This window comes from Labrus bergylta, chromosome 23, assembly GCF_963930695.1.
Source record: "Labrus bergylta chromosome 23, fLabBer1.1, whole genome shotgun sequence".
NCBI classification, from domain to species: Eukaryota; Metazoa; Chordata; class Actinopteri; order Labriformes; family Labridae; genus Labrus; species Labrus bergylta.
This window is the reverse complement of record NC_089217.1, coordinates 5,055,615-5,072,567: the sequence shown is the minus strand read 5'-3', so window position 1 is coordinate 5,072,567 and position 16,953 is coordinate 5,055,615. Positions and strand designations below refer to the sequence as shown.

General features: G+C 41.0%; 1 protein-coding gene across 14 annotated transcripts in view; it reads right to left on the bottom strand.

Annotated features, from left to right (window-relative positions):
• Positions 1-16,953, bottom strand: part of ppfia2 (PTPRF interacting protein alpha 2) — a 141,015-nt gene that overhangs the window by 78,791 nt on the left and 45,271 nt on the right. Inside the window, exon 1 of one of the 14 annotated variants that reach the window (XM_065951053.1) lies at positions 8,079-8,620. The exons of 11 other annotated variants lie outside the window; for them this stretch is intronic. In XM_065951053.1, coding sequence (XP_065807125.1) covers positions 8,079-8,159 — 81 coding nt within the window. In that variant the 5' untranslated portion in view covers positions 8,160-8,620. Of the gene's footprint in view, positions 1-8,078; positions 8,621-16,953 lie in introns of those variants that run through there. 2 more of the 14 variants (XM_065951054.1, XM_065951055.1) reach the window with 2 other exon arrangements.

Sequence of the window (16,953 nt, the reverse complement as noted above, 5' to 3'; positions counted from 1 at the left end):
TTTTTATTGCCACTGCATTATTCACAAAGGCCACTGCGTACTGTATCTCTGTGTGAATGACTGCAGGGGAAACATTATGTTGCACAAGAAACAGTGTGGGTGAGAGAATCGCCGAGACCTGAACACAGCAGGCTGTAAAGAGGCCTGGGATGACTGAATTACCCTGATGGCAATTTGAGAGAAAACAAAGTCGTTTGGCCTCGGAACGGGGTGTGTTTCTGCCCTTTAATCAAACCACACAGCGATTGGGTTGAGGAAACAAATGGAGACGTATGTAACAGTCAGAAAGAAGGAGGAGGAGGAGATGTAGTTAATGGTGGAATAAAGGAAAGCCCAAGTCTTCCCCCCGACTCTCACTGCTTCCATTTGCCGGCACATATACGAGGTATAAAATTAAACGACCATGAAGGAGTGCCTTATGGAAACGGGTAGGCCAGTTTCAGCACCACGGATAGCGCATCACAACTCTCCCAGATGGAGAAAAAGGTACAAGTCGGTGGAAGTTACCGAGCGTTCAGATGAACAAAACAAATAGAATCAAAGTATTTCTCCATCACTTTCTCAGAGGATAAAAATGACACAGTTACTGACTTCATCGTGCCATTCTCTTACTTAGAGTCATCTCTAACCCGGCAGCCACAGTGATGTCTGTCCTCCCCCTGACGACACTGTCTGAATATCAATGGACTTCAAACCCAAAAGGACACTGACACTTCGGCTGGTAGATTAAAACACTGGAGCTACCTTTGTAGTCCATCAGGATGTATTCTGATAATTATTTATACCAAATATTCTTTGATTAAATGTGTCCGTTCAAATTCATTGCACTAATAACTTGTCAGGAAAGCCTCTTTATATGTTGCCATTTTATATGTCTCTTTTTATTTCACATCTATCTCCAGCAAAGTATGTTGTATTTAATCTTTTCATATTTAAGTCTAGTAATGCTTCGTTAAATCCTGGTTGTATATATTCTCATTCTTAGTTTTGATATTTTTAGTGCTTATTTACTTTGTATTTAATATTATATTGTGTTTGTTTGCTAATATTGTGTGTTTAGATAACCTGCTGCTGTAACGCCACCATTTCCCAGTTTGGGATCAATAAAGTAATTCTATTCTATTCTATTCTATTCTATTCTATTACTACAATGGTATGGAAACCATTCTGGTGGTGCAGAGCCCAAGCTTTTTCCAATATGTTGGTCAGAACTCTCCAAAACGGTGTTTCTCACTGGGTTGGATTCTGGTGACTGAAAAGGCGATACTGTATTGATCACATTGTTTTCATACTCATTAAACTATTCCAGTCCAAACACAATTATTACAAGTCTTAAATGGGTTATTTCTTAAATCAAAACTCTACTCACAAACAAAACTGCAGCTTTCCGTTCCCACAAAACAGCATCAGGCGCTTGGCCAAATGGACGGTCTGGTCCCGCTGATTGGCCACCCCAGGTTCAAAGCCCAAATCCTATGTTATGATTGGGTGTTTACCTTGTCAGAGGCGGGATTTATGTTTAACTCAACTATTGGGATTGACATGGGTTTTAGAACCACTGGGTGAAAAGGAACTAACACCAAAGTCTCCACAAAAAAATAAGCTTTCACTCACAAAACACCGAGCTTCATGAAAACATCAAACATAACGACAATTCAGTCTGGTAGCCAGGCCACTAAATCCTCCTCACTCAGTCTCAAGGAGCTGGATTGGTCTTGAGGCGATTGTGGCCTGATGACAGCGGTGACAAGTATGCTGACGATGGCTCTTACACGGTGAGGACATGACCACCAGTGCATAATTACAGTCACGATTGGCAGCGCTGTGTCTATGTGTGTGTGTACAAGAGAGCCATAGAAACGGAAGAATAATGAAATGGATGGTAATGGTCTTTGCCATTCATTTCCTCTTTACACCCTTTCTGATGTAACAGGCTATGGGGTTTGAGCATTGAATCTTGGGGGTAAATGGCACAATGTCAATGGCTGAATGAGTCTCTAGTGAGGTGATCAGGACTGAAGTAAGGCTGGTTTTATCACCGGCCATGATTCACGACTCTACAATCTCCCTCTTTTGTTCATTTGTAAAGAGACTTCTGAATCAGAGCATCTGCCCCTTTTTTTTTTCCTCAAACAGGTTAAATGTTTTCTTGAGGCTCTATCCTTCTTAATAAATGCAAACCTGATTTTCCAAGTTAAAATTTTTGACACCAAGGACCCTCTTGAATTGATGAAACGTACACTGACAAATAATGGGCTAACAAGTCAAACACTTGAGAAGAAGAGAAGACGATTGACCCCGGAGGAGAAATAAAATGTATACATTGGCAATTTTGTATTCTGCCGAGCCACATGCTAAAAGCTCTGAACCTTTAGAGTCCACAATGTGGGATAAATGAGATCAGACTGCTGCAGTGAGTCAGGCGAGGGGTTACGACATAATTGCATCAATGAAGAGAGGTTGTTGGCACACTAGAGTCTATTGAAGTGAGAAGCCTGGCCTGTGTGTGCACCCTACTCCACTTCAAAATCTGTTCCATGACTCTGCGCATGTGTGTGTGCTGTGTGTGTATGTGCATGTGTGTGTGTTTGAGTGTACCAGCTCTGGGCTACTTTAGTTCTGTTTCAGTGTTAAGGTTGTGCTTACAATGGTTGACATTGAGAGGTAAAAAGCATGCTGTGAAATAGAGAAACAGATTCAAATGGGAGTCTCACATGACATACTTGACAGAAACAAATTATGAGAAAGTCTGTCTCAGTACTTTTTGACTTCCCTTCCTTTCCACTGTCTTATCTAAAAAAGTAAAAAGCCCCAAAATAAAACATTAAAAGAATCCTAAGAACAGCCCCCTAACTGCCCTGCAGAGCAAACTGTATCTCACGAAAACGATCATATTTTAATGAGCCAGTGTGCAGTCAGTGGGCAGTGGAAAAAGATTGCTGCTTTTCAATGCAAATCAGCCTTAAATTGCCAAACGCCAGCGCTTATATCCCTTTTATTATCACACATTCCAGGCTGACCCCACAATAACTTTGAAAAAGTTTCCCCTCCCCTTCTAGCTCATTATCTTGATGTTGACAAAACTGTGATCTGTCAACATGACAGTGCAGACCCAGTGCAGAGTAAAGGTGCAGATAAGCTTCTCTCCACATTCAGACACAAAACGAGAACAAACTGCGCGGAGCAGGGCAATTTATCTGGCGTGTTTGTGCCTGAATATCATTAGCACATTGGCGTGAATAAGACCTTGAGACAGAGCAGGTAGCAGGAGCAAATGATGTGCAACTTTTGGAGCCAATGGCGGTACAACAAAACTAAAAAACTTCAGACCGGTCTGTCTGAGAATACAAGCTCTAAGAATGTCCTGTTTTGACTGCATGATCTCAAAGTCTTGAATAGATCTGCAGCGTAGCCACAGATGAAGTGTCAGGTTTTACTGTAGTACACAAACACGGGCAAACACACAGTCCTCCACAGACAGTCAAACGCACGACAACACATACAAAGGGGCCTCTTGCTTTCGAAAGCTCACTCATCCTTTTAATCGGTGTGGAATCCATCAAAGTGGGTCAAACTCCCTTCCCCATCTGCCCCGGCCAGATTTTAAACGCACGCGGGCTGATTAAAAAAAAAAAGACCAAGAAAATAGGGCAAATGCCCTCCAACACACAAACATGTACACACACATCACAGCAGGAATAGACAACAGGGGGAGGAGTGTGTGTGTGTGTGTGTGTGTGTTGGCGAGAGTGTTGGGGACATTTGTAAGCAATTACCGTGTGCCAGAGTAACAAAAGAAAAGGTCAAACACTTCGACTTCAATCTGTCGGCCGGGTATCAATTTGCCGTGTTAAGGCTCATTTGCATACAGCCACCTTTTGCTGTTCCGTCAAACGACCTTGATCACATGATGAAAAGAGGGGGCGTGGCCTGTAAAGAGGGAAGGTGGGAGTGTTTTGTGTGTGACTGGGTGACGCAGCTCGGGGGATTTAAATTCACTCCCACGGCTGGGTGTTTGAGTGACAAGAGAGTTTGTCTCTGTGAGTTTGTGTTCGTCTCTTTGCGGATGATGTGTTGATGTGTATAATTAACCATTGCTGCGGAGACATCTGCAAACATGTTGACAGCGTTATTCAAAACAGGACAGAAATAGCCCCGCTATTGAGGCGCTCACAAAGCTCCCACATGTTGTCCCTTTTGGATTGAACCTGCCGCTCTGCCCTGGTGTACTGTGACGAGTAGAGTAACCAGAGTCTGCTATGATACATGTGTAGAGATCAAAGGGGGCGGGGCTGTGTGTTTGGCCTAGCATAATGCTGATGCTCAAATGGGGATTTCCAAGATTAAGTGTTGACATGCAGTAAAAATAGAGAGGTCAGTGATACAGTAAGTCGAGCAACATGAAAGAAAGGCATTTCAATGTTTTCAGAGCTGCTACTCTTTCCCTTTTTTTTTTTACTTGATCATTTATAGACCTTCTGAGTCAATTTAACTTCTAAAACAAGTAATTCCAGAGTTAAACTGCAGAAAGTGTTTTGTTTCGTTTAACTAACAGGGCAAAACCCAGGGGTATGAAGTGTACCACAGAAGAAAATGCTCACATTTGTAAAGCTCAAAAGAGTCCAATTCTTTGCACTCTTGATTAAAAATAGGATAAATTTGTAACACAATATATGCCAATTAATTTTTGGTAAATTGAGGACTAGAAAATAAAAATGGCTCTGACTTAAATAGTTATTTGACAATCACTTTCTGTTGTCAGGCGAACTTTTTGCAGCATCTTTCTTGAACAAGCCCAAGGTCACGCAAACAAAAAATATAACTTCCTCTAACACTGTCAAAGATGTGAGAAATGTAGTTCCATTCCGTCAGCCGATTAAGACCGTGATAGATTTGTCCAGCGGGGATAAAGTGGAAGTGAAGTCTTCACCATGAAAAAGCCACCTCTGGGTGCAGTCGAAAGAGGTGCTTACTTGTCATTCAAACTGATTTCTGGTGTCACCTGGTGAGTCATCCTGTCTCCAAAAGCCTGATTGGGTTTGTGAAGGTGTGAGATTTATGTGTGGAAGGATGTAGCTCTGAATAAAAGGCCCTGTGCCAACACAGTTCTCAGCTAAAGTGGAGCACAACAGAAGTGAAATCTGAGCCTGGACGTCCCTGTGTGGAGGTAAGCACGAGGTAAATGAGAAGAGGCACTTTTTAATCAGGGCACACAGCCGTGTCATCCCTCTGCTCTGTTCACACTCTGAATAGAAACTCTCAGTCGGACTCCGCAGAAGGGAAGCTAAAAGAAGGCGTAGCTTGAACGGTTTGACTCAGCAATGTTGATCTGAGCGGTGAACTGTTTGAAGAGTGCTTAAAGGCCGTGACACACCAAGCAGACGGCCAGCTCAGTGCCTGAAAACATGTTGGTTTTCAGAGAGTTACTGTCTTGTTTCTACTGTATGCCAGTCATTTAGCATTAAAGGTTAGCTTAGGCGCATAGGTGCTTTGAGCTTTCATGGGTATGCCAACATGTTTACTGTAAAAAAGGCTAACAAGCTAGCATACCAAAGTAAGTTTACCTTTTGGTTTAGGTGAGCCTCACAGGCCTGCTAGCATGTTGTTGTTAAAAAGTCATTTTTCTTGTCTGCACTGTATCTCAAGTCATATCCAAAGGAGGTTAGCTTAGGCACATAGGTGTTATAACAGTTTGTATGTTAGCAGGTCTACTATTACAAGCCAGCAAACATAAAGTTAAGATCCCTTTGAGCTTAGGCTAACACATAGACACATTTGAATTTCCCTCGGGATCAATAAAGTATCTATCTATCTATCTATCTATCTATCTATCTAGACTGTATAAATGGTGGATGTAGTCTCAGTGATGTCACCCGTTGGTTTCAGAAGTGGACTTTTGAAGCGCAACAATGGCGGTCGCCATATTGGAAATGCTGTCTGACACTTTCGGCCAACTTAGCAACATGCTAAAGAGGTGGAGCTGACGTGGTCCTTTAACCTCTTGGCAAACTGATACAGTGCACATGCCTGTCAGTCAAATCAGCCACGCCCCTAATTATGCACATGTATATATACTCTTAGCCTTATTTTATCAAAACTGATAAGTTATAAAAAAAAAAGTATACCCCTGTTCGGTGTGCTAGCCTGCAAATGCTGCTATCATGTTTTGTTAAATAGGTAACTATGAAGGAAGCACCATTTTTAGTTTATTTTCTTCATGATAACTTGTCACCTCTCTTGCCTCCAAAAGTCATTAAGGAGCTATCTGTTGAGAGCCGGAGCATGATTCAGAGACTGTGGACACAGCTGTGTTGCAGTCTACTGAGCTAAAAACTAAGCAAACCCCCGATGGAGCCAACACAGAGGCTTCAAAGACACCTACTTTGCAATTTAATTTAATTTGCCTGGCTGATTTAGAATTGCAAAAAATAGGATGGGCAATCTGATCAAATGAACATCATTAATAGTTGGTGAAAAAGTCTTAAAGGAACTGTGTTAAACATAGTTTTGTACTGGGAACACACTGATTTGGCATGAACCAATGCAGTGATGCATGCTTTTACCAAACCAAGCATGACAGATCTTATATCACCTCAAGGGTGAGGGAAAATGAGATGTGATTTATGTGCATTGAAGCAGCCAAGAAGTGCCTTTCCCTACAATTCATGTTTATGGGGATTTCCAGGGACTATGATCTTTGAGTATAAGGACGCCTTTCATTTTGGGATATCAGGAGGAGCTTCTTCCAACAGGTATGAGCCCTCAGGGGACCCATCTTCACTAATCATTCGGCGTGAAACGGAGGTTTATGTTGCGCGAGACGAAACATCCAAAAGGCAGAAATGTTTAAATGTGAAAGTCAAAGTAAGAGGGAACACAAACGTGGAGCCCCAAGCCTCTCATTGGTGTTTTCTCTTGGGAATAAAAGAGTAATCTTATTTGTCCCTGCAATGGCAAAACAGCTATGAAAAAACCCAAACTTAAAGATGCAAAGGTGAGACACGCTGCTTTGTTGCTGAGGCTCCAGATCGTGATTACGCTGATGAGGCAGGTGTATTTCTCCACAAACATCTCATCTAAAAATGAGCTCCAATCAGCACTTCAGCTCACTTGAAAAGCAAACCACTTTACACTCATCTCCTGCACAGCCTCTGAAATCACACTGACTGCACCTGAATGAAAAAAATCAACCATCATCAACTTTCCCCCCCTAACGTATTGCAGGAACAGAGTCTTAAAAAATGGATATCATCTCACTACCACCCCTGAAAATTTTTCCTTCCCATCTTCCTTCCACCTACAGTAAAAAGAAAAACAAGAAAATACTGGCTCGGTTACAAGAGTCAAACGGAAAACACACGATCAATATCCACTGACACTGCTTCATTACCATGGGTCCAGCTGAAATATGCATGGGTAGCCTACAGTAATCACTGTAAGGCACGTTTGTCCTTGCTCCTCCTTAGAAATAGAACTACAGCACAACTCAAATATAGATATACAGAATGACGGGATACAGTGGGATTCACATGAATAATTAAATAGTATTATACAGTAGCAAGACGAGGATGAACTCTGGATTTTTGCTTCTCATGATTTTACTCTCAGATGTTTTATTTAAGCCATGGAAATGCTTGTGCAAAATTCTATCTTTTAAGATCGTGAAGTTAAATTTTTACAAAAGTGAGTCCCTTGTGTTTTTCTTCATGGTCTCCAGAGCTTCACGACTGAGTGCATCCACTTTACTTTCACTTTGCTATACTTGTTTCTGAGAACGTCTGTCTGAAAATGCACAAAAAAAAACTGTAGAGGGGAAAGTGTTAATCCAAAACAAAGCCGTGGAAAATAAGGATTTAGCTCACATGGGAGTCTGAGGGAGTCAGCCTGCACGCGCAGGTAGGAAACACCCAGCACTCACAGCTCTGCAGACAATGCACACACCTCACAAGTGTGCCAAAATGAAAGCCCCAAAGCCTCTTTTTTTTTTTCTTCTAAATAACTGAGAGCCAGAGAAAACAAAGGAGCAGCTGACATCTGAGTAATGGTGCACAGATGGTAAAAGAAGCTTCTGAACTTGCCTGGAAGGTGTAAAACCTCGTCCCATTCGGTGGGTGCACCTTGGGGGAGTTGGTCCCCGTGCTCATGTCCGAAAAAATCATAATCCCTTTAACAGGCGAACAATCCAGTGCGGGTCCGGACTCAGCCAAACGTGGGGTGGATCACAGAATCCAAAGGCAAGCAGTGCTCGGATCAGCCTCTGACCCGGTGCTGCGCTCCCGGCATCAGAGGGTGGAGAGCTCCGGTGTGATGCGCAACGCCCCGAGGGAGAGGAAAAAACCGCGATATTATACCAAAAGTGGAAAACAAGGCAACTCCCTGCTCCGTTCTGCGAGCCCCTTAACACATGCAAAGGACTATTTAATGTGTCCTTGAAGCGATTTGCCTGGAGAGTGGAAAGAGCGGAAGGACAGCAGCGGCTCCATGGTCTCCCGACGCCCGCTGCAAGCAGCTCTGCCAGCGGCTCGGATGGGTCCGTCTGTGCGCGGATTATCGCCTCCTCCCTCCTTCTCCTCCTACTCCGGCTTCACCAATAATCAGTCAGAGCAACAGCGTGCGCCTCAACCAACAACACACCGGGTGCCTCGATTGGCAGCCGAGACGCACGTTCTCTGTGTTGTTACACTGTAAAATGTTCTCTGGTTGGAAAAAGTATTTTAAATGTTTTTTTAATTTTATTTATTAAAGGAGTGTAAACAAAGTAGGTTCAGATATGTGCCGTTTTTTTTTTTCCTTTTTTTTAATACTGTGATAAAAGTGTGAAAGAGTGCAAAAGAGCCAAATCTCAGAGATAATCAATTTATTGACTACAAAAATTAATTCGAAGTAATTTGATGTATTTTTTAAATATGAGTGAAGATAATATTTTTTTACTTTTTAAAATCAATTCTAGTCAAAAATATTTAGTTTTAGAAAGCAATTCAAACTTGCTTTACATTTTGATTTTTAAACCAAACTAAATATAAATCTTTAAAGTTATCTTTTAAATGAATAGGTTACTTAAGTTGGCATCTAAATTGGAAACATGTATGCACATTATGTTGGAGGAAAATACTTTTCTTTGCGCTATCATTGCTGGATTTGTTTTTTCTTTTTTTTACAGTGTAGCTGCGTATTGATTGGACGAGGAGGAAACGGATGCTGGAATACCTCAACTGTGGCAATTTTCTCAGTGGAACAAGATGAGAGGTTATCACGTCTGTAACCTGCTGTATGAAAGATGGACATGTCTGATCGATCAGAGGGAGGGAGGGGGTGTTATTGTGGCGATCCATGGGAGGAATATCTTTTAGATCACTCATAGGAGATACCGAAATCCATAAAATGGTTTAAATGAGTAATGTTGATTGCAAATTAGCATACATTTTGTCAAATCAATGACAAAATTGTAAAAAAAAATAATAATAATCAGTCTGTGTCATTCATCATGTGGGTGTGAAGCGGTTTGAGTGACTGATTGTTGGGTCAATGCTGTCTGTGGGAGAGTGGGAGGTCCTTCACCTCCTCTAGAGCACGCAGTCAAGATTTAGTGCCTTTGTCTTAAAGTTGTTTGTCCACTTATTCAGTTGAACCACAATCTCTGTGATCACTCGTGGTGTCATTCAAACAGCGTTTGGAAAGCAGAGCCGTGCAAGCTACCAATTTCTTCACTGTAAAGTTAAACTAAAGCAGAGCTACCCTGAGGACAAATAGTTTATATTTAACTCAATGTACTTAAAAAAAAACCAAGTAGTTCAAACTAGTACTTCTGAAACAAAATCCTCTTTACAGTCTTTACTAAAAATAAATACAACAATAAAACCAGTTAGCTGGCAATCCAATTTCCTAGAATACCTCAAAGACCTCAACCTGCACCCAACGCATAAATACTTTGAAATATTTTCATTCATGCAAATGGACCTTTTTCACATTGGAGAAGCACAATGACGATGTTTCTCCAAGCCACCCATCCATTAGTTACCTCTGAAACATTTCCACAGTGCTGCCATGTTCCCATGATGCAGGGCGCCTTATTGATCCTTCATTTTTTTTTCAGACGCACTTAAACATTCCTATGAAAGACAAATGCTCTCTGACTGTTTCAAGACGAGCTCTTCAACGACAAGAGGAAGCTTTTCACATGAAGAAAGGCGCTTCCACTCGAGCAGACGTCCAACAAGGATTGACGACGTCTCTCCATTTTTCATCCAATTTTCTCTCGTCGTGTGGCCTTTCCATGAAGGCTAATCCACATTTTTGCTGAATTGTCTAATCCAATTCTCTGTCCAAGAGCTATTTGGAAAAGAAAAATAAGAACTTGAAAATTAAATTACCATCTTTGTCCCACTGAACTGGGAGCCATTTTTAAAACTAACATGTTGGACCATGATGAGGTGGACTGTGATAATTGGATAAAGAAAGCAAAGATACCAAATCTAGTTTAGTCACAGTCTGAAAGAACTGCCCGAGCAGTTTATGATCTGGCCTGATTTTTGTGTTGTTAGACACAGCTCAGTGAGCGTTATTAAGCTGAATGGGTTGAACTCACTTCCAGCCTCACACTCTTCCAAGGGATTTGATTTCTGGGACTTTTAGTCCTAACTTGGCACGTTGAGGATTCCCAGCTGATCCTATTTACCAGATTGAGTTTACGTTGCTCTCCAGACCTGGGGATCTGACCTCGAAATTTCTACATGTTTCTCTTGGAGCTCACCTTAAACACTGAACAAAATCATCTGATATTCAAATTGGGATTCATCTGACATGTGGACCCCCAGAACCCCAAGAACAGGGACAAGTAATTAGGGAGTAAAAGTCAAACATTATTCTTCATTAAAACTGTCACTCAAGGAAAACAGAAGTGGATACTGGCTGGGAAATACATTGAAATATGTGTGGTCATTTGGTTTGGAGTCTGGGTTCATTTAGGTTGATGGTATTGGTGCATCAAATTTGCATTACATTTCATAGATATTTATGTTTAAAGAATATTGCTTTGTTTAACATTCCCCGAGTTGGGGATTATTCTTAAAAAGCAGCATTTTTCAGAGAAATAAAAAGCCCGCTGCGTCCTTTACACTCGTAATAATCTGTGTCTAACCTGTTGTAACATTACTTCATCATAACAGGACTGTGGACGTGCAGGATCAGGCCTTACTAAGCCCTCGTGCACATACAGGGACTCAGCGCTGTAGTGGGCTCTGACGTCACTGTACAGATGTGCAGTGGGCGTGGCTAAATGTTTCTCAGTGCTCATTGGTTTGCAGCCTCTCAATCCTGTGTGTTTCCTCTGGCTGCACTCTTTCTCTTTCTGCGTTTGCAAAGCTGCAAAAGCCTCTCAAATGGAAGAATATATTCGACCCCAGAGGCCGATACTGTCACAGAATGATTATGAATTAATCAAAACCAGTTATTATTGTTCAAATTAAAGAGTTATTAGAATTCCCGATCAAAGAAGGGCTGCTAAAAGAATATTTTTTTTAATTAATATTTCATCAAAGTGCTCATTCACATGGTTCCACTGAGGCAGATTGTGCAAATGCAGAATCATCTTTATTAAACCAACACCTGAGTAAGGGCGGGTTTGTGTGTGTTTTTCCTTTCATGCACGCCTCCTCAAGAGCATCCCTCTCTCTATCCAAATCTCTGAAGAAGAAAAACATACACAGTCCTTTTTTTTTCATCAGTCAAAGAGCTCAAACAAATTGATTTTTTTTTCCCGTTTGAAAGCCGGTGTTTGATCAGTCCGAGCTCCTAATCTACGAGGCCGGCTAGCAGCAGGGATGATACACAAATTGGGGATTTGAGAAGCACTTGTGTTTTTTTCAGGAGGAGCAAAGCCAATATACATTTAAGTATGAATGTGATGCGGCTTTGAGAGAATTCCTCTGTACACCCTCAAAGAATACCTATTAAACACTTAGCAATGACCCATAGTACTAGAAGTAGGAGTGTGAGGCCACACATGTTAACTTGCAGGCCTGCTTTAAACTGTCGATGTGTATGTAAATCCCACATTTTCAATAACTCAGCATGCACAGGGTTTTTGACGGGGCATTTTTGCTGGAAGCCTGTTTGCTCAAACAACCACTTAAACTGCAAATGAGCGGCAAACAAGGAACAGAAAAGAAGTGCCACTTTGTGCATATGTAATGAGGATTTGGTAACTTCTTCTTTTAAGACGCCGTGCAGAAGCAACACAGAAAAAGAGAGAAAGACAAGCATTAATGGAAGTGGCTAACTTTTGCAGCTTGGAGTGTATTCCTGTCTTTTTGAGAATTGCAAATTATACCCCACAAATATAACACTTATTCAGTCTTTTGGGGTGAACCCAAGAGAAAAGTGAAATTAATACGTTACATGAATCCAGCAGTCTTCCAAAAGGAGAAAAACGATGTGACAGAAAACAACTATTCTGGGAAATGAGAGTCATAAGAGCTCGTCTTCACATGCAGAGTCATATTTCATGTGAAATCCAAAGTGTCAGGAAGAACAAGGCTGGAGGAAAATATGGCAATTTATTCAAATGAAACCTAATGTAAGATAAGAATGTTGTTTTGGAAATCGCCTGAATGAACCTCTCCCCGAATCAAATCAAAAGGCTCAATACAACCTTTTCATGAAACTAAGGCTGCAGCTGATGATTATTTTCAAGTTCCCTATAAGCCAAGGTGACTTCAAAGCACTCAACGCACATTAGGCTATTCAATTTTCAGAGATATAAATTAATTCGGAGAAAAATTACTAATGCTAATCATTCAAAAGGACTGAAAGTATTATTTTCAGATTCATCATACACTCTCTAAAGGATAAAAAAGTTATTTCAGAAGGACATGAAACTACCAGAGCCCAAAAACTAAAGGACATACTGCTGATTCTTTAGACAGGCTAGCTTCTTTGTGATGCTAGCGATTAAGCACTGTGAGTGAGCTAACTGCTAATTTAAATATTCAGACATACACAACATGAGAAAACAAGTACTACATTAAAAGCAAGGTGTGATTTGGACACTTAACTGGGAAATATTTAGTTTTTTACAACTTCTGTGAATATTATTGATGTTGAAATACACGTCCAACTAGCATAGTCTTTCATAGAGATATGCTATAGCACTAAGTTAGCTCTAGGGATATAGTGTTTGTTTGGTAGCCTATTAAGTAAAGGCTAAAGCAGTGGGTGTTACATTTAACAGATTATCAAATAAATTAATATCTAACAAGACCTGTTTCTATGCCATGGTTCATGAAATGCTCTTCACAGAGATCAGTAAATTACAGTGAGTGTTTCAGTTTATTTCAAGCTATCAGGTTTGCTGTAAATAGCACAGCTTCAGAGGAAACTCTTTGCCGCTCTGCCTTCTTGCGCATCTGATATGCAGCTCATGATAAATCACTTTGGGACTGCGGGATTGGGGACACTCAGGGGAGATGCTTGCATGTTAGAATTAGCATTCCTGTTGTCACTGTGCCTGGCACAAAGTGTCAAACACACACTACTAACAAGCTGACTTGAGACAAGGCCTTTCAGGCTCCGTAGCTCTGTTGTCAGGTATTACTGTACCTATACTGTATTATAGAGATCCCCAAAGAGCTCACCTGTCAGCTGAAGCAACTGGCTAATCTGCGCTGATCCTCTGAGTGTGAGTTTATAAGAAAGACGAGGATACAAGATGTAGGCTTTGTGGTGTCTCAAAACTATGTGAAGGACATTTTTCAGGACAAATGATTGAAAAAAGGAGATTTATCAAATCGATGTCTGAGTCAATTGAGGAAGCATTATCTTGCATCTAAAATATTCATTTCAATTCATGTCAATGAATGGCAAATTTTCTAACATTTAAATGAGCAGTTAGCATTGATATGCAAAATGAGCTGAGTTGCTTTTATTTTAAAAGCTATTAATGTAATGTTGAATGATAAGTCGGTAGTGTAAGCGAGTGCCAGGTAGATAAAAACTAAACTCCATTTGGTGATACTCGATGATTGCCACCATCGTGTTCAGCTTGGGGTTAAGTGTCTTTCCCAAGGACACATCGGACATGTAGCTGCAGGACCTTCCAGTTGGGAGACGACCAACACTAAGCCATAGCCCACCTACGCATGACCTCTCATTACAAAGTCTGGATCGTGTTTCCCAGTGACTTTAATGTTTGTGGCTCCAGAATCCATTAATTCAGTGACTGCTTCAACTTTACAACCAGAATTCTCATTTCTTCAAGTACTCTCAAACAATTGGGGTGTTGATTGTATTTTCTATTAAGTGTTGGTGATTGCTTCTGCTCTTGAGCACCTGATGCTGCCAAAACAACAAGTGTCGTGACTGGCTTGCTTCAGTATCTCCCTGCTGCAGAATTCTGCCAGATTACTCAGTTACATTCCCCCTGGATCCGCTGGTGTCCGTGAAGGTCGTCGGTTCCTCCCAGCGCTGAGGCTTCTTGGAAAACAAAGGTCTGAGGAGGGGCAGCGGAGGCATATTGATCGTGTCCACAGTCATGTGTGGGCAGAAAGCCTTAATGGACGTTGCTCTGGCCCTGTCACTGCTGAAACATTAGAGAGCTGTTGTCGAAGATACAATGTGATTGAATGTGTTTGTATTAAACCTCCGCCTGTCAATAAGATGTGGTACAAGGAAAACACTGGAAAAAGAAGGAGGTCAGGTTTCTAAAAAGAAAATATAATGCATGTTTTTGTATGTTGCACATTTACTTGTATGCATATTTGTATTGCTGTAGAAATTCAAATTTTAATCCATTATTTAATAAATCAATCTTTTAAAAAAAGGCCACCTATAAGCCAACAATAACGGGTTGTTTTCAAAACAACATGTCCAATAATTGCTGGTTCCATGTTTGTGTGAGATTTTCTGCTTTTCTGAAGACATTTATGACAATATATATAACCTCTTATTGATCTGGGCCGCCATTAGAAAAAAGAAGCAACCATAAGGTTACTTAGGACTCTCAGACAAAAAAACGTTTTAAAGTTTCTTTTACATTTTATAGACTAAAAGTTTCATCTGTTTACTATGAAAATAACCAGAAAGTTAATCAACAATGGAAATGATCTTTATGAGACCAAAAGCTAAATGGCGTTATAAATATGATATCCAAAAATATCAACCCTAATGAACCTCAAGAATGTACAGAATACTTGCCCATGTGGGCGTGTGCTCTGCCCTGAGGCTCTACAGTTACAGTACTGTATGTACTGTGGGAGAATAAGTTGGCAGAACAGGAGGTGGATGCTGCCGTGGTTATGGAAAGAAGTATAGCTTTTGCTGTTATGCAGGTTTGTGAGGGCACAGTTCATTGGCTGAATTTTGTGTATAAAGCACAAAAGGTTCACTTTATAGACCTCCTACATTAGCGACTTCAAGTAGCAGTGATACAGTAAATCCAAATTAAAAGTGGTTCTTATTATGGGCATTTATTCTGTGACTGTTTTCTGTTTTCTGCGCTTTGAGTAGTCAGAAGACGAGAAAAGCGTTATACAAGCTCAAATCCACTTACCATTTACCATCGCATTGAAGCGCTTTGTTTCATAATGTGATTATGAGGGTTACCCAACGATTCCCTATGGTGTGCCCCGCCTTATGTCCAGTTGGGAATGATTGGAGAGCCTCCCCACCCCAGAATAAGTGGTACAGCTAATAGATAAAAAGAGACAACACAATAATAGCAATAGAACACTACCTCTGTTTTCCCTCCATTATTATATGATTTAGTCTGGTACAAAGAGATCATGAATGCTGCACCATTAAAGCAGATTCACTTCCACCATATTCCTTTGTTGTTACACTTCCTGATTGCCTCTCCAACACTCTCTCCTCACTGCATCTTTCATGTCTCAGTCCCCCGAGTCTGCAGCCTTTTGTCTTGTGTGGTCATTTTTTAAAGCTCTGACTCAGGCACTCTTTTTGGCTGCTTGATGAGTTCTCGGGATGATGAAATCCCAGGGACCATTATTTCTGATCTGTGAGATTTTCAAAGCAGGTTGTGTAAGACATCCAGCGCTACAAGAAAAAGAAACAGGAGGAGGAGATTGATCCATTGTAGCTACTGAGGCAGTCTATAACTCCTCTACTGTTGCTTGCTCGCCACCCGCTGGGAAATTCCAAGTCCTCTTAACAGTCAAGTGGTTTCCACCAAAAGCTGTGCAGGAAGCTGAAACAGCCTTTGACATTTTCTTCCCTTGGAAGTTAGTCTCAAAGATCAGAATTTGCCAGCAGGTTGTCATTTGAAAACACTCTCATCCTGCACTATAGCTACGATTAAAGAGAGCCTTTTGAAGAGGATAAAAAAAAAAGCTTGCAAAGGAGCTGCAGGAAATAGAGCTCTCCTGCTCTTTTAAGCTCTCAAGTGCAGGAAGAAGTTGAGGTTTCACCTCGTGGTTGGCAGATCTCTCGACCCCACTTCGCTGAATTCCTGAAGGACTACAGAACAGACTTCAATGACCTTGGAAATTCCCCTTTTCTTCCCCATCCTCAAGTCTGTCAACCCCATCAATGCTCTAGCAAGAGAACAGTTTATAACACTAGGACGTAAGAATACAGTGGATGCTACAAAAGACATTTTTAGGAAGGATAAAGTGTATTGCACAAACACAAACGACAGACGTTTTGGGACCATTTATACCTGATTCAAATCTGGTTTGAGAACCTTGGTTGGTAACATTCATCGGCCAAGAGCATCTGGTAACGTGAGAGCTCTACAGATCAATTTTTAAACATCCCAAATGGTTTGATGACTCAGCTGCATCATTTAAAACAGATTTTTAGTTTGTATATTTTGGAAAATCTGGACGATTGGGTCCATTACTTTCTGAGCTCGACCAGAGAAGTAGAGAAGGAGATGAAACTACACACAATGTACTCCTAAACATTACATAACATAACTATAACTATATTATGTAGCCATTA